The sequence below is a fragment of the Symphodus melops genome (assembly GCF_947650265.1).
Source record: "Symphodus melops genome assembly, chromosome: 13".
Classification (NCBI taxonomy): domain Eukaryota; kingdom Metazoa; phylum Chordata; class Actinopteri; order Labriformes; family Labridae; genus Symphodus; species Symphodus melops.
Window position 1 is genome coordinate 11,352,951 of NC_136703.1, and position 23,167 is coordinate 11,376,117.

At 39.2% G+C, this 23,167-nt stretch overlaps 1 protein-coding gene across 11 annotated transcripts in view; it reads left to right on the forward strand.

Moving 5' to 3' along the window:
- Positions 1–21,265, forward strand: part of LOC306833806 (band 4.1-like protein 1) — a 40,908-nt gene extending 19,643 nt beyond the window's left edge. The window contains exons 4-25 of one of the 11 annotated variants that reach the window (XM_079359350.1): positions 2,721–2,825; positions 4,591–4,633; positions 4,728–4,803; positions 5,861–6,079; positions 6,178–6,265; positions 6,343–6,495; positions 7,572–7,669; positions 8,515–8,690; positions 9,693–9,949; positions 10,415–10,456; positions 11,598–11,627; positions 12,525–12,683; positions 13,011–13,824; positions 13,915–14,036; positions 15,207–15,257; positions 15,572–15,985; positions 16,826–17,047; positions 17,131–17,190; positions 17,387–17,476; positions 17,634–17,714; positions 18,278–18,394; positions 18,496–21,265. In XM_079359350.1, the coding sequence (XP_079215476.1) occupies positions 2,721–2,825; positions 4,591–4,633; positions 4,728–4,803; positions 5,861–6,079; positions 6,178–6,265; positions 6,343–6,495; positions 7,572–7,669; positions 8,515–8,690; positions 9,693–9,949; positions 10,415–10,456; positions 11,598–11,627; positions 12,525–12,683; positions 13,011–13,824; positions 13,915–14,036; positions 15,207–15,257; positions 15,572–15,985; positions 16,826–17,047; positions 17,131–17,190; positions 17,387–17,476; positions 17,634–17,714; positions 18,278–18,394; positions 18,496–18,501 (3,423 nt within the window). In that variant the 3' untranslated portion in view covers positions 18,502–21,265. Of the gene's footprint in view, positions 1–2,720; positions 2,826–4,590; positions 4,634–4,727; positions 4,804–5,860; positions 6,080–6,177; positions 6,266–6,342; positions 6,496–7,571; positions 7,670–8,514; positions 8,691–9,692; positions 9,950–10,414; positions 10,457–11,597; positions 11,628–12,524; positions 12,684–13,010; positions 14,037–15,206; positions 15,258–15,571; positions 15,986–16,825; positions 17,048–17,130; positions 17,191–17,386; positions 17,477–17,633; positions 17,715–18,277; positions 18,395–18,495 lie in introns of all 11 variants that reach the window. The other 10 variants (XM_079359341.1, XM_079359344.1, XM_079359345.1 and 7 more) reach the window with 10 other exon arrangements.
- Positions 21,266–23,167: the final 1,902 nt, after the last annotated feature.

The window sequence follows — 23,167 nt, forward strand, 5'->3', positions numbered from 1 at the left end:
TCCTCACACAAACACACACACACACACACACACACACACACACACACACACACACACACACACACACACTGCCCCCATCCTTTGCACACACATTTCTTCATGTCACCTGGGCAGAGGTATTGGCCTTTGACAGGTAATCCATACAGCTGACAGATGGGTGCTCTTAATGTTTGACATGGGAGTAAAGAGAATGGGAGAACAAAAAGGAGGAAATGAGGAAGAGTGTGGGGGAGGAGGGGGATAAAAAGAAATAATATAAGCATTGCATGCTTCTGTTCTGTTATACGTATGTATGAGAGTACGTCTTCAATAGATAAAAGGCAAGCAGGGACACTGTGATAAATGCAGGAGAATCATTACTTTAATGACATCTATGAAGTCAGCCGAGCGACTGAGAGAGCGAGACAGCGAGCGAGTGCAGCTTGATGATAAAAACAGAGAGAAGCTGGCTGAGCCTATTATCGATATCTAGCTACTGACGTTATAGAAATTGATTGACCTCAGTGCATTTACATTGACCAGTCCTTCACCGAAAGCCATAATGTTAAAGAAGGGGTGGGGCCATCTTACTTACCGTAGAGCCTTGATACAAACACATAACATTTTTTAAATATGTCTTCGACTAAGTCTATGGAATTATAATTCAAATTACGAGACCACTGCTGTTATAACTTTATCTAAACAGATTCTTCAAATTACATGACTGTGTGCATTTCCACTTTTTTTCAAGAGGGCCACGGCTGTTTTGGGTTTGAAATCAAAGCATTCTGTGCCAAAGATTTTTCAAAGCTCAGCTGCTGGTGCTGAATAGGGACCCTATTAAAAAGGCTTTCATGCTTTAACCCATGACATATTTTTTCTTTTCTTAAGAAGTGACACATAAAGAACACAACAATAACAGCAATCATGCCGTTCAAAAATGGGTACGCACAGAATAAAAACATAAAACATACAAAATGGTTTATGATCTGAATCTGAAAGAAAACCAACATCTCCTCAAATGTGATCTGTGATCGTGTGGTTAACAGGCTGAAAAACAAATGAAAGATTAATGAGACTGGGGCCAAACTGGGCCTCCTAAAAAAGGATGTTCAGATCATTTCATCTACAGCAGATTCTGTAAAATTTCTTCCCATTTCAATAACACCCATCGAACAAGTTCCGCTGCAGCTCGACTGTGCTTCTACCCCTTCAAGAAGTCTGCTGCAGAAATAAACACTTAAAGTTGAAATTAGTTTGATCTCTTGGTGAGCTATTTTAACAATGTTGACAGACATTGGAGCAGTTTGATTGAAGAGCAGCTTTTCTTAGACAAGCTAAGCTTTTAACTCATCATATGTTTTGGCTCCTAGAGACTTGCAAAGAATGAATGAAAAACAAGATAACTTTCCAAACCTTTGAAATTGAAAATCATTCAACAAAAAAAATAGTTAATTTAAAATGTTCATCAGAACTTTTCCCCGATGGTGATTTAAACAAATGTTATTTGGTGTCTATGAATATGAAATGGTGCCATTACTGTATGTACATTTCTATGATTAATTAGAATTTTTAGAATTACACCAAAATGACCACCAACACTATCAGCCCACAAAACTAGTCACAAAAATGTGATTTGAAGCAATTGGAGCGACAGAAATCTCATCAGCAGCAAGCGAATTGCTTGCCATGCTTGGGGGGCACCTGAGATGTGTGTTGCGATTTCATTTTGTTAAAAAATGGAATACCCAGTTTGCCACAACCCAAAAAATAACTGTCTGCAGTATCTGCCTGCTAATCAGCATGATTCTTTGACAGTCTCCCACAGCAGCTTCGGTGCAGCAGAATATGATTATTATTTATGTGATTGAGAGATAGACGGCTTTATGATGCTTTATTAATTAGCCTTTCTATAATTTTTTTAAGCAGCGCTGGCTACTGCCAGATTTTTCATATTAAAGCTGAACATAGCTCATTGTCAGCCCTGTGGTAACCACAGATAGAGTGAGAGGGCACAGGCAGATTCAGAAGGGACTTATTACTTCTGTTTCCATGGTAACAGCTGCTGGGATGCTTTGTCGCCATAGGAGCCAGGTTTCCCTTGGAGATGAATCTGGCGTGTGTGTTCCTCTGTGTGTGTGTGTATGTGTAATTGAACAGCAGTTTGCCAAGGCTGCCTGTGCACCCACAGAGGCCGTGTTCTCAGCCCTGAAGGCTCCCAGAGAAAATAGGTGTGGTCTCTTGAAACGCCACTGATGCCAAATGCAATCACTCCTTATAAAGGACCAGACAGACGAGGAGAGAGAAGCTCTTCCCTCTCAGCAGGGCAGAGCCACACCAAAAACATCTCTGTGATCACTGTTGGACTGCAGTTTTGGAAACCTCTGTTAATACATATGAACAAAGAATATTATCCAGCATTTACATTGGTAATTTATTAAGAAACATTAGGAACATGTGTATTTTAAGATTATTTGACGTGTAGGAAAAAAGGGACAAAGGTTGAGACATATTGCAATAACATTTCTTCAAATAACATAAGGAACGCAGATGCTCCAAAGTCTCTCACATCCTTATTAAATCTCATTATTATGCTGGCACAGTACTTATTTTCATTAAACCTGCCCCACACTTTCTCAACCTGCCATACTGCTGTATGCTCTTTTATGTTTGTATGCATGCTTATGCTAATGTTTGTGTATGTCGCTGTGCACCTTTGTGTGTGTGGGTGTGTTTTACAGAAATTTGCTAAAGGCCAGACACTGCTGGACATGGTGTGTGGCCATCTGAACCTGCTGGAGAGGGACTACTTTGGCTTGAGTTTTCAGGACACAGATATCTCCAAGGTCAGACATGCACACACACACACACACACACACACACAAAAAGTTTTACTTGGCTCAAAAACAATATATGCTTCATTATAAGAACCATAACTGAACCTAACCTAACATCAGTGTCATCACATTAAGCTCAGTTTCCATCTTTAATCCCTTCATTTGATGGAGTTAGTGAAACAAGGTCTGGACTCTTCTCTGTAGCTGTGACAAATACAGTTCAAGTTTAACCAAAACCTAAGCTGTTGTTTACTCTGTAATGATCGGATGGGCATGTGAAGAGCTTAAAGTGATTTCTAAATGTAACCTCACATTGATAAGTGGCATGTTTGCACTGTGTGATAAATTAATGATTGATGGATTAATACTCATTTTATCTTTTCCCATGAAGAAAGCTTTAATACATCATGTGGTCCCATTTATACCCGCTAAATGTTTTTATTCATGTGAACCTTTTAGAATTTCATTACAATGTAAGCCAATGTTGTGGTTGAGTCAGACAGCATGTAAAATGCTTTTAACTGAATATTGGAGTCCTAGATTCTAATTTGTGTTTTACTGGTAAATATTTGACTTCAAATGGTTGAGCAGTTGTGTGGCTGTTGTGGAAGTTGTTTCACTTACATTTCCTGATAAATTTACATGTGTATCATTTAACAGTATGATCTGCAAACACTGGGCTTAAGTGCATTACATAATTTAGTTTTTGGTCTTTTAATGATTCCAGAGCCAACCAGCCTTATATCAACCTGCCCATTTTGACCAGACCTTTTTTCTAGGTGATATAAAGCTTTGAGTCCTTGGTTGACCTTTTAACCAAACTTTGGCACTTAAATCCTCAGAGTGGCATACATGGCCTTTAACCTTTCAAAATGTGATTCGACTGTATGGCCTTTTAAAAATTGTGAACAGGGTTCACAGTGCACAATGAAAGCTGGAGTGACATTAAGCAGAGGGAGCCGGACTCAACTGGCATTTCTATTGATGCTTTCAGTGTTTGTTAAAGCTTTCATCCATTGTCTTGTAGTATGAATATATTTGGCTTTTGACCAGAGAACATTTTAAAACATAAGAGCAGCTATGCAGTCAGGGCCTGATTTACTAAACGTTTGCGTCTCTTAAAACATGTGCAAACTTGATACCACCAGCACAAAACGTGTTATCTGATCTACTAACAGCATGCAGTGACGACTGCGTCTTTCATATGAAACGACACGTATTGTCCATTTAAAACGTTTGCCTTAATGAATATGCAATATGGGGCGTTTCTGCCCCTGTGTGCAAAACTACTGGGAGGAGAAAAAGGAAAGAAATTACTTTAGCAAGTCTGGCAAAAATTGCAGTGATTGTGACGTGTCTGAACTTAACACCTTTGAAAGGAACGTGCTAATCCAGGAAGCCAGTGTTATGTACAACAGGCAGTTGGGAGGAGACATAGACAAAATAAAGGAAGGCGTAAAGATTGCTTTTAGTCCCCCCACACGTTAACGTGGTTCAGTGAAATAAATAACATGCATTTATTTTTTGATTTTGCCTAAAAAATCCACAAGGTTAGCATCTGATGCCATTCACGCAAATATTCTTAGTAAATCGGCCGCAAAACGCCCACAAACCAAACGTGCAATTTTTTGGAGTGAAAAAGCAATTTAGTATCCTTAATTAGGATCTTAGTAAATCAGGCCCTTAATGTTCTATAAAAAGCACTTTAAAAAGTGGTTATAGATGTTTTGCTGTCGTTGAACTCCTCAAAGGAGACTGTTTTCTTCTTTATTAGAATTGGTTGGATCCCTCCAAAGAGATCAAGAAGCAGATTCGGGGTAAGTTCATCAGACAGAAACCAACAAATTCACACACATGCTGCATTTAAATAAACAGGCATTGAAAACATCTCGACTGGTGATTCTCCTACAGTTGGTTCCTGGATCTTTGGATTTTCTGTGAAATTCTACCCTCCAGACCCGTCTGTGCTCATCGAAGACATTACCAGGTAGGACTGAATGCAACGGTTGGGACTTTCAACTTAAAGGTCCCATATTATGCTTTTGTGGTTTTATATGCTCTTTAGTGTGTTTCCTATGTGTCTCGTGCATATTTAGGCACATATGTGCAAAAATTCAAAGTCCGTGGAAACGCGGCTTCTCTTACCTCCTCCTGTTAGCATCAGCAATAGCTGCTCGGTCCCTAGCCCCCCCTCAACGGGTTTGTGACATCGCAAACCCATGATGTCACTGATCCAAGCCCATTGGCTCGTTGTACCAAGAACAAGGTCCCTGTGATTGTGGCACTCCCAATATGGTAAAAGGGGCGGGAAATATCTGAGAACAAAGCTGAATTACAAAAGAGCAGATCAGCTGACCAATCAGATCAGACGTGACACTTGGGGGACCCTTTTTTTTCTCTCTCTCGCTTTTCGGGGCATTCTGAGCGGTAGAAATACAGGCAGATGAGAGAACCTGCATGGAGCGGCAGTACATGAAAACAGACACTTTTTTTTAAACATTAGCAATTGTGAACGTACTTTAGTAGACACATGAATTACATACATGTACTCCAAAAAGGGCATAATACTTTTAATGAACTCTGAACATGCTGTGCCTATAACTAAAGAAAAAAAAATCTTAGCTGGAAACATCTTCAAATAAAGCCAAGAACAAGAAATTTAGAAGCATTTAGAAGCCTACAGAGGAATTTAGGAACTGTACTGCAAGAGATCTTTCGAAAGTGAAGTATAGATTGCTGCATCAAAAAAGGAGAGTGCCGCATAACATTGTAATTTCTCGAGTAAACACACAGTACATGATTTTTGTCAGATAAATATAAAACGTTAAATAAAAAAATAAGATTCTTCCCTTGAACCTGATTAATATCTTGTCAACATTTTCTGCACCAATGTTAGGGACTGGCTGCTTTACCTACACTGCTACTGTAGCTTGGCTAACAGTATTGGTAATTGACTCTTACTGATAAGTCCAATATTTCTTTCACAACCTTCCCAATAAAGTCAAAATAGTCAACAAACATTTCTCCTTCTGGTGTTTCTTTAGGTACTATCTGTGCCTGCAGCTGAGGGACGACATCCTGTCTGGTCGTTTGCCCTGCTCGTTTGTCACCCACGCTCTTCTCGGCTCCTACACCGTCCAAGCAGAGCTGGGAGACTATGAGCCAGAGGAACATGGCCCTGACTATGTCAGCGACTTCCGCTTTGCTCCCAATCAGACACGTGAGCTTGAGGAGAGAGTGATGGAGCTGCACCATAACTACAGGTAAGAGAAAATATGAGTGCTTCAATTGAATTGAATTCCATGAAGGTAATGTGTAATGCTAATTGGTGATGATTCATGTACGGAATTTTGTCTGACAGGGGGATGAGTCCAGCAGATGCAGAGGTGAACTTTCTAGAAAATGCAAAGAAACTCTCAATGTATGGAGTGGACTTGCATCATGCTAAGGTAAATAGATAAAACACAGGTTGCTTTCAAATTTGAAGGTTCAAAAACATTTTGCTCAATGCCTTTTTTTCCACCAGGATTCAGAAGGAATAGACATCATGCTCGGTGTGAGCGCCAATGGTTTGCTCATCTATCGAGACCGACTCAGAATCAACCGCTTCGCCTGGCCAAAAATCCTTAAGATCTCCTACAAGAGAAGCAACTTCTATATCAAGATCCGCCCGGGAGAGGTAAATACAATTTCTCATTATCTTGTCTCTTGGATGTTGACGTACGGAGGAGTTCAACTCAAAATTATTCCATGCACAATCCCACTGGAACAGTTCATAATAGTCACTGTAGCAAAGCCAAGGCAAGTGGAATGAAAGATCATTTGGTAAAGAGCCTCTTTTCTATTTCATGCCTTCACAGTTGTTAAAATTACATCATTGTGTCTTTTGACTCGTCCCAAAACAGCATAAATAGTAATTTCAAGGTTTGATAGAAGTGTTGCTTCTGAGATTTATCTGCACAGAGCCACATGACACTGACAAGGAGACATTATTTATAGTCCTCAGAGATACCGTTCTTATAGATTAGGCTGATGGGTCGTGCTTTCATTCTTCTCCTCCTCTCTTCCTCTCTAGTGAATTTAATATGTGATTAGCAAGTTGTAAGGATTTGCAATTTTATCAAGGATTTTACTTGCAAATGTAACAGTCACATTATAATCGCTCTGGATTTTTCACTCCCTAAATTTATAATGGTTTGCTTTTTTTTATTCCTTCATTCTTTGGTCTTGGGGGCATCTGCAGTATGTCACAGTATCCACTGTGAAACTGACAATGACATTTTTGTTGTGAAAACCATGGCATTATATGCATATACTTTATTCTGCTGATCTTTCCTCCAAAGTTAGCTGTCGTTTCAAATTTGCCTGCAGGGTTGTCGTTGTGTTTTTAAACTCTTTAATTTTAAACTGTACCCACAGATGGATGAAGTTTGCTTCTCTTGTAAATGGACCAGTCCTTTTGTCTAAAGAGCGTTTATATTGCTAATAAGTTCCGATTTAAAAGTTTACTTAGGTCACAACAGCAGAGAGTGCACGCAAATGGTTAATTTGGAAAACCTGATAGACATAGATCTGGAAGACTTGATAATAACTTTCGAAGCACAAACAGAAATACAATTGATTGCTGCATAGTAAACAAATTCACAATGCTACCAATCCCTCATCTTTCCCTTCACTCAATACCCTTCCTCCACTCTCTTTTTCTATGCACATCTTTCTCCTCTTCCACCTCCACTCCTTTCCCTCACTGCTCAGTATGAACAGTTTGAAAGCACCATAGGCTTCAAGCTACCAAACCACCGAGCCTCAAAACGATTGTGGAAGGTCTGCATTGAGCACCACACCTTTTTCAGGTAGGACTTAACACGTGCACAGTAACATACCCCCTCTGCACAAAGTCATCTCACCCTGCACACTTTGCACTGTTAACACTTTGCATGACAGATTTCTCTCACAGGTTACCCTCACAAAATCCATTTTTCCCCCCAACAAACACTTCTTATTGCTTTACATTACGTAACTGATAAAGATAAGAGACCCCTTCCATATCTCTGTGGTTTTAATGAAGGAACTTCCAGAACCTGTTTCACTTAAAAACAGTCAGAAACAGCTAGCTTTGTTTTATTTACAGGCTGTCTACTAGCATTTTCACAGCAATTTTAACACCTCCTATCTCATACGCTTTACCCCTACAATTACCAAAAAGTCAAAGCGTTAAGTTGTGGTTTTAAGAGGGCAGGATAATTACTAGTAGGGTTCACTTACTTCTTGGACTCATAACTGGTGACTACAAGACTATATCTATTTTAGATAGAGTCCTGTTTTTATTTTTTATGCTAATATAAGTTGACCTGTTGCTGCCGATGGCATCATATTGATTGTAATTTTCTGTGGGATGTTTTGTAACCCTTCTCAAAATGTAAAACAACATCGTTGACACTTATCTTTCAGTCAAATCTCTCTCAAAAACTAATCTTCTAGTTTACAGTCAAAGCTGAACTAACTATTTTTTTAAAAATTTTAGTTCTTTAAAGGAAATCACCGTAAAAGATTGGGGAATTAGGGACTTTTATTATTAATAAAGCATTACCCCTATTTTCCTATATGTCAAAGTAATTAATCAAAGTTGGCAAAAGATCAGATTATCAGAAAATCAGAGTATTTGTTGTAAATTTACACAGACTGAACCTTTCTACAGGTTGGTTTCCCCAGAGCCGCCTCCCAAGGGGTTCCTGGTGATTGGCTCCAAGTTCCGCTACAGCGGGCGGACCCAAGCTCAAACCAGACAGGCCAGTGCCCTGATTGACAGGCCGGCACCACAGTTTGAACGGTCTGTTAGCAAGAGGTACTTGCTGCCGAGAAGCATTGATGGAGGTAAGAAACCTCAGCTTTTTCCTTTTCTCATCAATGTTCACTTGCGTCTTGAATATTATTGTTAGGGAATAAGTTGGTAGGTTGAGAAAATTGACAAATGGATGAATGGAAATGTATGCATGGAAATCTACTTCTATCTTATTCTGTGTAAATAAGCTAAAAAGAGACATTATTTAAATGTTGTACTTTTAAGATTTGGGCTCTTGCTTTCAAAAGTGAAATTAATTTGAAAGTGTCTTAAACCTGCACACTGATTCTAAGAATAAGTGTGGAACAAATATGAAATAACTGTATTTTTAATAACTAACATTTTTATAATGAATTCAGGGTCCCTTACTAGCTAAATTATATTTAATACAGCATGGTGTTTTTTCTTAATACAGTACATGGTCCCATTGAGAGTAATACTGTTAGACAAAACTGTATTATCAGCAATTATGCAAATATGTATTGAGGCATGTATACCTGGGATAGACATTCACTTCATCGACCGCCTGTCATCTAAGTAAGACATTATACTGTGACCCATAGTCATACTTAAAAAAAAGCCTAGATAGTGATGTGAAAAAAGCTACATTTTGGCTTCAGAAAGTATAATGGTAACTAATGATTGATGATTGTGGGTGTATACACTTACTTTAAAAAGTTCTTTTAGTTTGGTACCTTCCAAATCTCTGCAAGTTTATGTTGTCAGAGCTGTGACAAACTTTGGAAAACAGTAATGAGGGCAGGGTTTCAACAACCATAGCAAGTTTGACAACTTACTCGCAGTCATCAGCAATGCTTCCTGCACAACCAACTGCCAGCCTTGCCTGGCCAAGGTCATTAATGGCAATTTTAGCATCTTTGAGGGGCTGATTAGTGCTATTACTCCACATTGAAGACTCCATATAAAGGCACAGCCTATACAGATATAACAATGGATTGTAGGGTCATGCCATGTAGAAGTTTCAACACTCAAGTCAAGAGAGTCAATGTTTCCCCTTACTCACTTTTTTCCAGCCTCTGCTCTTGGTGACAGTATGGACCAGCTGTCCCAGCGAAGCTCCAGTGAACGAACGCAGTTCATGTCTAGAGAAGACTTGGACCAAGAAGGCAGCCTTGACCTGGATCATGATCAGTACCACTATCAGGACCAAGACCAGGACCAGTACACAGATCAGGAGCTGGAGCTAAATGATGGTCAGGAACCGGAACCAGTACAGAAGCCTCCTCGGGGGGGCAACATCCAAACACCAACCAAGACTTTGGAACTCAAGGTATTTCAAAACAACCCTTGTAAAAAAAAATATGTTGCTGTTCAGCACTTGAAAATATTTTAAAGTACAAAAAAAATATTCAAGTTGACAATTTTGAACATTTATCTGGCAGCTGCAGTCACCAAAGTTGGTAAAATAACTCAAAAGTTCCAGACTAACACTCCTCATTTACACTATCCTTTTAACTTTAAACTGTTTTCACCATTCCTACTATTTTCTATTTGGCACAATTTTTTCCTAATTTCTGATTTTCTCTAAACTTCTAGGACTTATTATTGTGTCCTCTTCTTTTACTGTATGTCATCTGAAAACCTGCACATCTTTTATGCACATTCTTTTCATTTAACCAAGCATCCTGCGTCTAACAGCTCTTCTCTTATCCCTGCTATATTGTTAACAAACTTCGCTGACCTCTGCTCTCCCTGTCTTTCTCTTTGACCTCTTCGTCCACTTCATCCTCTCCAGCAGGCTGAGGAAGCAGGCTCACCTGTAGAATCAAAACCAGAGGTACTTTGGCATTGGACCTCAGTGTCTGTTTGTGTGGTTTTGGTTGTTGTCGGTCATGCACCAATGCTCTCAGTTTGTTTGTATTTTGATTGTCTCTGGAGGTAATGTTATTTTTCACATCATAATTTCCTGGTTTCCACTGAGTCTTATCCATGGAAACTGCATGAAAGGATCTTCAGTTCATAGACACCAAGTATATTGTTTTAAGTGATTCAAACTCTATATTTACTTTTTTTTTGTCAGTTGAAAAGCTACGGTAGAAATCGATATCCGATTTCATTAAGCACTTTAAAATGTCAGAAAGAGTTCAATTGTAGAAAAAAAACTCTTGTTTAAAAAAAAAAAAAAACTTACATATGTTGTGTGTATCTTTAACAGTCTCTGTGTGTAATTAGAGGGATTGATGGCTTTTAGCAGGATAAACAGATGGGACCTTGAAGCAATGTTGACGATTTAGTAGATCCCCAGTTGACAAATCTCATGGTATTTATGCTGAGATGGGTAAAACCTCTTAATGATTTATTCGTTTAATGAATTATATCTGCAAAACGGCCCCTTCGATACTGAATGTTGTTGTTGGATTCACAAATCCAGTCTTTGTGGTATTTACAAGATAAAGGTTATAGGCTACCAGTGTTTATAGTCTTGTATTAGTCCTGTGCAGGTATCTGTGGTAGTGTGATTAAGTAGTGCAGGAAATATTGACAAAGCATTAGCTTCTGAAGCTCTGTTCATTTGTGGTTTTGTAATGCACTTTCACAAAATGTTTGGATGAAGAAGAATGTGAAGAATCACCTTCTCCAAGCACTTATCTCCAGTCAATAGAAGACTGCATTCATTATCAATTGGCTGACTTTGAAATGGATTGTCCCTGTCTATTTGGCAGAACATTAAACTGCTTAACAGTCTTTAAAGGCTTAAAAGCCCGGGTGGTGTGGACTGTTTCTGTTTGTATCTGTCTGTCTGTCTGTCTGTCTGTCTGTCTGGACACCTGCCTTTTGGACTCACCTGCAGCACTTTACCTCTTTGTCTCTGCACGCTTCTGTTCTCCACCCCTTCTCGTCCTAACTCTTAACCTCCTGCTTTGCTCTCAAATACCCTTCACTTCATCTCACTTGGCCCACCTCATCTTTTGGACAAGGATTTGGCCACCCCTCGGCCTAAACAGGAGGTACTGCTTGTCCTCTCTTCTTTGCATGTGATGTGTGTCATGTTCAACAGGTATGCTGGGATTACATATTCCCTACCATGCCTTTCATTTCCTGATGTAACACAGTGTGCAACAACAGCAACCAACTTCACATTCATGCTGTTTTTTTCCCTCGTCATACTCAATCGTTTGATGCACTAATGTTTGAACATTTGCATGTCTCAGTAGGAGTATTTTCTGTACAGCCACTTATTGATTTAAAAACTGTCGGTATTAATCCTAATGTTTAAGATTAATTATGATAATAAATAGCAATTCATAGTTTTTTATACAGTTTGTCACTGTAACTATGAGATGAATTGCTTTTGTCTAAGAGCAGCAATGCAAAAGGAAATGTGATAAAAGCTGTGATGTGTGTACTGTTTTAAGTTATCTTTGCTTGGTCAGTTTTAGTCTGACGTGTTCCGATCATGTGGTGCTATTACTAAAATAACCTGCTGCACAGTTACAAAACATAAAACAGTCAGTAACCCAGATTGGGTTGTGTTCAGTTGCTCAGCTTTTTTTTCCGTGTGTTGTTTAAGTCGGTCTGAAAAAGATTAGAATGCCAATATTTCTCGTTTGAGATTTTAGAATTACAGGAAAGCGTTACAGCAGTCACACATTCTTGACCTGCTTCAAGTTCCTCTGATGCTCCGACACTCTTTGTCTTGTGTCCCCTCTGTCATATATTTCATTTTTGTTTAAGTACATTTATGCAGGCTAGAGATAAACATATTGGCCAAAGTTATCACCTCCATGCTGATTTTCAGCTTCAATTCCTTCTATCGTAATATGTGCAACCATAATCAAACATGTAGATTTGGAAATAGGATTTGAACTTTTGCTGTGTTCCTGATGTGACCTCTACTGTCTAAGCAGCAGTTCCTGGATAAGCCTGAAGATGTTCTGCAAAAGCACCAGGCCAGCATCAATGAGCTGAAGAGAGCTCTAAGGCAGCCTAACAGCAAGATGGCCCAGAGGGAGAAACGCCTCTCCTCCAATACTCCTCCAGGTGGAACTCCAGAGCGGAAACCAGTAAGAATTAGATCCTATTCCAGAGGTCAAAGAACCCACTATATTAATGTAGTGTAGTTTCAAATGGTATGTTTTCTATAAATGTTGTATTGTTCAGCCCTCTACCGTCCTCTCTTCTTTTTGCATTCTCTTTCAAAACTTTGATTCCATTGATCATAAAAGAGATCTAAACATACATCAATATTTGCACAGTCAAAGGTCCCCAAACATAATTGGTTTTCTTTAATTCATCATGTATGGTTTTAAAAAAGGGACATGAAATAACAACTTGAGGAGTTTAGTGTCACTAGCTAGGCTAATGCAACTGTTTACTCTATGTCAACATAGGCAACCGGTGATGTCAAATTGATTGACAAGCAGGATGCGTATGAAGGAGCGCTGGATATTTATTCTTGTATGGAAAACAAGACCTCTCCTGTCAGTAAAGACACAGTCTCTCTGAAACCTTGGACACACTTTACAACAATGGCAAACACAGACGTGGATAATACAGCCACAACTAAAGGGCATCATCACGATTCTGTATCGACAAGGAATGTTGTTCATGAAAACGGATATGGATCTCTGTCTGACAAAGACAGAAACACAGGGATTCACAGAGATGTCAAGCAGAGTCATTTTGAGAACCGTATCCATCGAGAGAGACCAACAAACTTTGAGACTCCGCCAACTGAATCGCTCCCAAAGGGCATAGGGGGGAAAAGTGAGAGTGACACAAGGCACTGTGAGACTTGGAAAGTAAAAGATCCGAGCCCCATGGGAGCCAAAGATTGCCACACAACTGAAAACTCGCACTCAGAAGTCACCAAAATAGTTCCTCTCAAGCCACAAAGATCAAAGAAGTCTTTGAATAAGGAGAACAAAGGTGTTCCAAACCCTCAAACTCAAAGCTGGCCTGATAGAGGCGTCTTTGGTGCGACTGAGGATGTACAGATGACAGAATCAAAAGGCGAATCCTGTGAAGCAGGAAGGAGAGTGGATGATTATACTGTACTGCAAGCTGCCACAGATGTTGTCAAGGAAAACACAGGGGCGTCCAAATACCAGAGTGAATTTGCAGTGTCACATCCTCAGCAAAGTCTGCTTCATCAACAGATTAAGAAGGAGCTGCTCAGACAACAGGAAATCAAAGACAGCAGAGGTACGACAGGACACAGTCAGTGGACGGATCATTTTCAAAACAACTCAGACTATAAAGAAAATCTTCCTTCTGGCTCCAAATATCCCACAGCTCCCCCTCGAAGTCTTCCTCTGAAAACACATTGGACCAGAGACAGACAAAGCAATGTGGACAACAGCCACATCCACTACCGGCCAGCCAGCCAAGAAACAGCCAACAAGTGGAAGCAAGCGGTAAACCATCAGCCCCCTCTAACCTGTTTGTCCATCATCGGAAAGTAAAACATTGCATGAGCTTCAGGCGATGTTGAGCCAACTTGTTTTTGCCATCTAAAAACAAAACAAATCACATACACATTCTTCAGAACTCATGTACGAGAAAGCAAAAGTTCACCTTCTTCCTCAGCATCGCATCATTGGCCCAGAGATCTTTTTGCTTTCCGTTGTTCCCTTCTTCACAGCGCTTGACATCTGCTTGGCCATTTCAGAACGCTGCGGGCCTTTAAGCAAAGTTCACAATGCTTATAAGCTTCAGGCGTCCCCTTTTATCCCACCGTAACTTGTCACGTTAACACCTGGTCTCTCCTTCCAACATCTTCACAGGATTAAGGTGGCTGCTGTTGCAAGGAGCACAAGACCTTTCCACTATTTTCCTTTAAAAACAATTTCTCACATAATTTAAATCCTTTTTTATAAATGTTTGAGAAGGGCATTCGGGCCAAATGTTCTGCCTTGGCACCTCTGTAGCAGCACTAGAAAATGAAAAAGGCGATGAGATGTGATCACAGCCTGCAGAGCTGCCAAATCTCTTCTGGGTTCAGGCATTCATATGCTGCATCTACCAATATGAATACCTCTTTCCTGCAAGGGAATTTAAAAAAATCTAACCTTTTAGTGCATGGCATTACCATTGCACTTGCAGTCATTTTTTATTATCTGCCTCTGAGGCACAGCTTACTCTATGTGCATGCTTCTGACACTAGCCTTAAGCTTTACAGTATCAAGGAATTCTCATGTGTATTTATTAAGCAAGTTAAACTCAAGCCCTGAAGTTGGAAGAAATTGTAAAAACTTAATACATTAAAGTGTTTACAATTTAATTCAATGGAAAAAAATAATACATTTCATATATAAATATGGAGTGAGCTCCAACCAGTACAAAAACAAATTAGCTTTAAAGCTTAAAGAAGATAACATTATAAAACATTGTTCTGTGAAAAAAACAACAACACTTGAATTAGCTCTTTTGTGCTGCTAATAAAAATCATAGCAATAGAATGAAAAAATACTCCTTGCTCTCTTCTTGTTTTTTCACGTATGAAATGTAACATGGTTTGCTATCATCGTAACTTCAATGAATTTACCCTCTTTAATATTAATGCATCCTTGTTTGTTTCTCCATAGGAGACTCCTCCAACACCTGCTATTCACGAGGAGCCTCTCGACGAAGCATCAGTGAGTCTTCTCTTTGCTCCACCTAACTCTCATTAGTTTTTCCTTGATTTCAGCCAATTCTTTGGAAATCAGTTTATAAAGGTTGCTTAGTTTTCCCACACATTTTCATTGTGTTCGTTGTTGTTGATAGGAAAAATGTGGCTAGTATCATGCAATGATGGATAGGTCTGTGAAACAGTCTACATCTTTTATTCTCCTCCATAGACAAAAAAAAAGACTGCATCTTTTTCTCTTTAGCTCAAATTTCTTAAAATTGCTTTATTTTATAGATATTTAAAATGCTTCAAATATAATACATCTCTTTTATTCTGCAGATGGAACCATGGGAGAGACGCCTGGGCTCCGTCTCAGAGGATGACCAGGACCATGACATCCTGTACCTGAAAGAAACCCACTTGGGCATCGAGCGCAAATGTTCAAGCATCACTGTCAGCTCGACTTCCAGCCTTGAGGCAGAAGTGGATTTCACCGTCCTCACAGACCTGCACACAGGCATGGAGGAGTTCTCCAGGGGAATGTCAGAACTGGGAGACAGAGATCTTTCACCTGACGTGGGTCTGTGCTTTGGCATAGACTATCTCCAGCAGCAGCAGCAGCATCAGGGTCCCTGTGAACCTCCTCCTCCATTAGTGTCAGCTCCTCTGTCCAGAGGAGCCAGCTGCAGCCCTCCAGCCAAACTTATCCATGCCGAAGAAGTCCGACAGGAGGTCAAACGGCCAGATGTGCAGGTACTGTGGAACAGAATATAAAGTGTGGATAAAAGACTTTTTCCTTTGTATGTTCTTTTCAGGTATGCATAAAACCAGCGCTATTATTAGACAACAACAGAAATATGCTCATGTAAGTGTTTTATATCTATAGCTCCCTTGTAAAAAAAAAACCAAGTAAATGTAACTGTTGTGGCAAAACAAACAGTATTGAGGGATAGATTTTTTAACAACTCTACTCCTGTAACACCACAACATCTCACTGTCATAGTGGCACATAGTGTATGATGACGGATTGCCAAACTTAGCTGTTGACAAGTTGATAAAGGTTTTGTTTTCAGGCGTCTCTTTTGCGTGCACAGTAGTTAGTCATAGTGAACGTGAAGAAACATACAGAAATAGAACAGACAACAATTCCATGGTGGTTCAAATGAAGAGGAATTGTGATGTGTTCGCACCAAATATTTAAGTCACAGCTTTGACAAAGTGTTTTTCTGTATCTGCTGCTATTTTTTGTGTTAAAGTTCATGATTTAGTCTGTCAAAAAAAGCTCCACTAAATGAGGCTCTGCATTTTAAAAGGACATTCCATTAAGTATATTGTTACTTTCTAATCTCTGAAATTGGAAAAAGGAGCAGACAAAGTCCCTCCCCAAGTGTCTGGAAAGAAATATGGTGACAGGCAATACAAAAATATTTTAATTTCCTACTTTTTTTGTCGATTTTTTTGAGCTAAAAAACATGGTCTATCTGTATCTTAGGTTTGAATTTGCTTCAGGTTCTTTATCCGAGTATCAGAAGCTGTTGTAAATGATGAGATTCATCATTTGTGTACCTTTTTTCTTCTTCTTCTTCACTGCAGCCAGTTGTTCCTAAAAAACCAAAGAGGTCAGTTCCTGTGTCTTCGTCAGTGGACAGAGACCAGACACACAGAGAAGCTGGTCGCATCTCTGCTGCCACACCGCTGAGCAGGGAAGCCAGCGATGTCATGCCCACGCCAGCAGTAAGAAAGACAGACGTCAGGACGGAGACTCAGCCAAATGGGTCAGAGGTCACAACAACCATTGTGGAGTTCACAGATCAGGTATTAAAAAATATTACAGATAAAAGAGACAATATAACTGAAGAACGACCTTCAACTGAAATAATGAATTTGTTTGTTTTCAGGATCATGGTATCAGTAGCCTAAGTGAAGTTTCTTACTCTACGAGAAAGAGTGTTTCCCCTGTGAGTACAAAGAAAAGGACCTCTCCATTTTTAACTCAACCTGGAGCTCACTCTTTCTGCTCCCTGAGGATTAAACCTACTTACAATACCAAGAAGACCAAAGAACAATTCTAATATGTGCCTGACTGCATGCACTAAGATATCAAAGAAGGAATATAGTTCTCTCCTATTTACATTTACCTATTTATTTCTACAGGTGCACATGAGCAGTTTTGGGAGAGAGGCGTCAGGGTCGCCAATCCTTGTCGCTGAAAATGTTACCTCGGCAACCACTCACGTCACAAAGGTAGAGCAGTCTGAGTGGAACTTCGAGAGCTTACACTTTATGTTATACTTATATATATATTTTTCTGGGGACGTGTGGCTCATCTTTGTGTTCTTTGAAATGAAATGTGTGCTCTTCTTCTGAAGTCTATTTAAAGATTTTTTTGTGTGTGTTGCAGACAGTAAAAGGAGGATATTCAGAGACCAGGATCGAGAAGAGGATCATAATTACAGGAGACGACGATGTAGATCAGGAACAGGTGAACTGAAGTGAACAAATGAACTTTGGAATAAACAGTTTAGTTCCTAGTGGTTGTTGGTTCTGTATTTATGGACTTACTGAAGATGTTAGAAAATGTACATTGCTAAATGTTTGTTTCAATTTATTACAATATTAGAATTAAAAAAATGTAAACTCTTTACATAATTTGAGTTCATTGTCATGTTCAACCTTTGTAAGAGAACATCTTAAAAAATATTTTTATGCGAGTCAAGCTAGATATATGAATTTTATAATAACACATGACAAAGAGGGAAGATGATAGTAAAAATATATATATTATTTTTTTATTCTTTTTAGCTAGAAACATTTTTCACGAGTCCCAACCTGCCCTCCTTTAACAGACAAGCTTGTTTCTTGAACCATATTTATCATAAATTGTATAATATTAATCCAATGTCAACTATTGAACATTAAAAGTTGCCCTGAGCCCTAACATACAAACAAATATTACTCTGTATTGAAGTGAAAAAACCCCCCAAAAAACCCTGTCTATGATTAATTTCAAACAAGGACCACTGTTCTCTTGATTTTCTCTTGCAGGCTCTGGCCATAGCAATCCAGGAAGCCAAGCAGCAGCATCCTGACATGCAGGTGACCAAAGCAGTGGTTGTCAGGGAAACAGAATCATCCACAGAGGATCGACACGGTGCATCAGAGGTACGGGTGCCATCTTGACTCCAGCAGATAATATCTGGCTGAGATTTAGCCCTTAAAAAACTCCCTTTGAGGCTGACTTTCTTTTCTTTGTTCCCCGACAGTCATGATTTCCTGAGATCAGAGCACCCCCCTGTGGACCAGACTTGTCAGCGCCGATGTGAAATTGCATCCTGTCATCCCTCCTGACAGACTTATGACTGTGGCACTCAAATGGAGCCTTTTGTTCATATTCACACACACACACACACACACACACACACACACACACACACACACACACACACACACACACGGCTGAATAGAGAATCCATTAAAATTCATGTTTTTTGTTTTAGTTTAACAATTTCACTTTAAATTGATTAATGTGCAGCAGATAGTCATGCAGGTAAAAAGAAAAAAAGCCTTGATTTTCAGAAATCTGAATACCTGGAACAAGTATAAAGATGATCCCCTGCAAACCTCTCAGGGCCTCTGTATTCAAACAAACAACTTGCTTTAGTTTTTCTACAAGGTTAAAGCGAAAAAGTGCAGAGTTGGTTTTTGTTTGGATAATCTGTGTACTTATTCACACTGAAATTATATGTGAGAAAAAGGTCCTGCACACAGTCTTCTATGTGTGTGTCGTGCTGTTCTGAAGAATTCATCAGATACATGATGAAAAACCTGTGTGTGTGTTACCGGTAATAAGTAAAAGAAAAATCCACAACATGTAGTTCCAGTACTGTGCAAGCCTCCTGTGAAGCAGGATGCAGTAATCTCAGAAAAAATCCTACTTCATTGTTTCTCTCTTGCATTAGCAGCCAAATGAACAACTGAGCATTGTCCTGCCCCCCTGTCACTCTGACTGATAATGATGCATTGAGGAGAAGGGGTCATTTAAACAATGAGGTCCTCTGGTGTTTCTTAATTTATTATTGTTTTTTTTTAATTAACAGCCAAAGTAGGAGGTCCTCTGGTCTCTATACTTCCCTCTATCTGTCTTAGGATTTTACCTCTTCGAAATGTATTTTATCAACAATGTCTGAGTGCAGCATGAATGAACGGATATGACCTGAGTTAATGTGTCATGATGGACTGTGACTAGATTTCTGAGAATTGTTTATGTGCCAGGATTTGAGAATGTTTTTTTTTCCAAATACACACAGGGTACCTGTTGTATTTATTCAAAAGGTGGAGATATAGTTTCTGAGCATGCTGATGTTTCAGAATGATCACTGTTTATTTTCTCTCCTTGTTGCAGCCTTTTAGATACGCTTTCAGAACTCTGCTGCATATGAAACCACTTTAAACCACGCTATCTTGTGTAGTTACGACAAAGAGTAGGCTCACCCCCTTGTGTCACAACATTAGCTGCTGAATCATTAAAAGTAGTATTTCAGATAATGTTTGCATGATAAGTTCTGGCATTATTGGATTGTAATTGATTTATAAGATGACACATTAAGATGTAAATTATTTACAATCTGCCGAATCAGAGCTGACAAGTTCAAAAAGGAAATTAGGCTTTCTTATAGGAAATGACAAATATTCTTTCCAAGAAGTGGGAATTATGATGCACACAATAAGGAGTAAATAATCCTCAGATCCAATGGCAGCAAAAAGGCTACAGATTCTTTTGTCAGCCACATCCTTGAACAGTTACTGGTGCATATCGTTATTCTACATATCAGTTTGCTTTTAAATGAATTTCCCCACCAGGAAATCTCATCATGTATACATTCAGTATCTGTACCAATATTCAACGAATCTTCTTCGTGTTTCAAAATGGCCTAAAGAAATTGTTTTATGTATCGAAAAAAAACTAGTGTAATACTCTTCTAACTAAATATCAGTGTTAAAAATAAACTTTGCAGTAGGAGCACCATCTCTGAGCCTGTAGTTTTGTGTGGTTTGGTGAATGTTAGAGGGAAACTGTAGTTGTGTAGTGTGCCAGTTGAGGTAGCAGTCAAATTGTACAAATTCTGATTTTGTATTAAAATAACTTTATATCAACAAGCGACTTTTAATTAAAAAAAGTGCCAGAAAGTCAAATGCATAAACATGACAGGGCAACATTTCCCTTTAATTATAGTGTCTTTAAAATGAACTGAAAAATCTCCTCGCATAAATCACATTTATATTGAACTCAATACATGCAGCAGCAAAGCAATTCAATTGAGAGAAAGTCAAAGCTGTCGTGTCAGGTTTATGAGCTTTTACTGAGGTATAACTTTGACTTTCAGACACTTAACTTAGTTGTCAACATTTTCATGTGTTAGTTTCACTAACTTTGTATTTTGTTTCCAAAAAAATCTGCAATGGCAAATGGATGTGAACATCAAACTGGATGGTGGAAAAAAAAAATGCATCCATGTACTGTTTTATTTGGTACTTTCTGGTGGATTGTGAAGATGTAAGTTAGATAATAGCCATGGGGATCTCTGTACACAAGGATTCACAGACTAGTTAACTTTTTAAAAAGGAGTTTTGCAACAGCATCAAGCATATACCCAACGGCCATCCCTCTCACCTCTCGTCACTACAGGGCAAAGCCATCCTTATCACCTTTGGATCAAACTTAAAGGTCACACTTACCTTCCTTTGTCTGGAATTGAGCTGGGAGTCAGTCAACTAATAAGCAGACTGTGATTAATCACAGACATTTGGCTGTGACACCTGTCATCAGTGTCTGATTGGGCGACCTCTGGCTGACCCTTAAACCTCGCTCTCTCCTCTCTGTACAGTGCCCTCCTCCTCCTCTTCTTCCTCTTCAGCAGCTTCATCCCTTCTGCTCTGCTGCTCTCCATTGCTTGGTGCTGTGTCTTTGTTGTACATTGTACTTGCATTCCTTCAAAATGAATAAAGAAGACAGAAAACAAGAATGAAATAAAATGGGAATCCACTCTGTTTGCTCTTTTTGACATACCATTTTCCCAGTTTCTTTTGTCCTTTAGGCCTGATACAATGTGCAGCACTGGCATTTTCCAATGGTGTAATGGTAATAGAAAATAAGGCTTTATATTTCTAAGATACCAATAGTTATTGCAGGAAGATACTGTGTGATCCTCTTACAGCTACACACATCTATGCAGCCTGCCACTAATCAAACTAATAATATAGTATTTGCACATCTAGGAGAGTTTTTTTCAGCCAAATGACTTCTTTATTGCAGAAAACTCAGTATAGCGCTCATTTTAGTGGACAGCACCAAACCAATTTCAAGGAGGTGACAAAACCCCTGTTTACAGGCATAGATCTGTAGATATTGATTGCACCTATGAGTAGCTGTTGACAATGTATTGATCCAGAGGGGGTAAACATATGCCCTCCTCTCTCCCCCTCTCGCTCTCTTGCAATTTTGAATGGGTAATGGCACATCAGTGAAAGGCTACCAACAATGAAGCAGTTAAGGGTCTTGCTCAGGGTCTAAAACACATTTGAGACACAGAAACCAGGAGCAAATCAAAGCTGTATCGGGAGGCCTACAAGAGTTTCCTTGCCAACCACCTCGCAGGGCTGCCGAGCCAGCCTTCGTAGCCTGGCCACAGCAAGGTTTCTTCCTCCAGCGGGTATATGTGCAGAAGTAGGTGGAGTTTAGCGTGAAGCTCAACAGAATTGTTCAGGCTATTGGAGTTTAGAACAGAACAGAGTAAGATCTGGAGGATAATGGCATGCTGGACTTGCCTTAGAAAAGGAGACTGTCTTTGTTGTTTCGAGAGCTTCTGACATAAACACCCAGCTTCAGACAAAGTGTAAAGTTCTTTACCAATCTGAAGTTGACGTGCCATATTAATCTCTGGACCAAAGTGCTATTAAAAATGTTCTTTCAGCCTGCCAACATTCCTGATTTAATGAAAACAAGACCATGTCCTGATAAAAGGTTTTTAAACTGCTTGAACAAAGACTGTAAATTGTTTAAGCTAGCGGACACAAAATGATGAACGCCACAAAGAAGCATTTGTGATGCTTGTGATATACTTGGGTGGGTCACAGGGAAAATTAACTTAAATTAAATTTAAATTAAATTAAATTAATTAAGCTGTTTTGATGAGTTTCTAAAACTATGGTTTAGAAACAGACTGCAATTAATATAAATAAATCAGTAATTTCTGGCACATTGAAAACAACTGTACTGTATTGTGGGCTATCTTTATTGTGTTTATTGTCGGTTATGTTCCTGCAACCATGTGCATCTGGCAAAGTATAGGCTGTGCACAGGGTACCCTGTTGGCTATTCAGATTAAGACTGGAATTATCGCTGATGTCTCTGTAGACATCATAAATAAAAATAACAAAGAGTAAGGTCTAGAGTCTAGACGTGCTCTTTTTGTGAAGATAATATTATGCCATAGTTGACAAACAATAATCAGTAAGAATGATTATTTCTATGTAGGTACTTTTAAAGCCAGGACAAGATCAGCAAAGAAAAGATGGTAATGCTGTGTCCCCCGGGGGCGCAACGTCACATAAGTTCTGCACAAAGAGCGTGAATCTCTTTCTCCAACTCAGGCTTGTGAAAATACAAAGAATGCCTGCTGAAGATTCTTGCGGGCTGAAGATTTGTCTTTAAACATTTAAGCAAGGCTACTTTTTTTTATTTTTTTTTTTATGAATTTCAACTTTATTGTCAGCCTGAGATGAAGTTTGACAGCAAGAAGCTTACCTTAATGATGACTTGTAAGATTCTTTTCTCCGGTGTTAACTCTCATGATCTTAGTTGAGTGAGATCACATGAGTTTTACTTAAAAACCTCCTCTGGTGAGATCTTTTATGGAATTAAAGGAAGAGATGAGG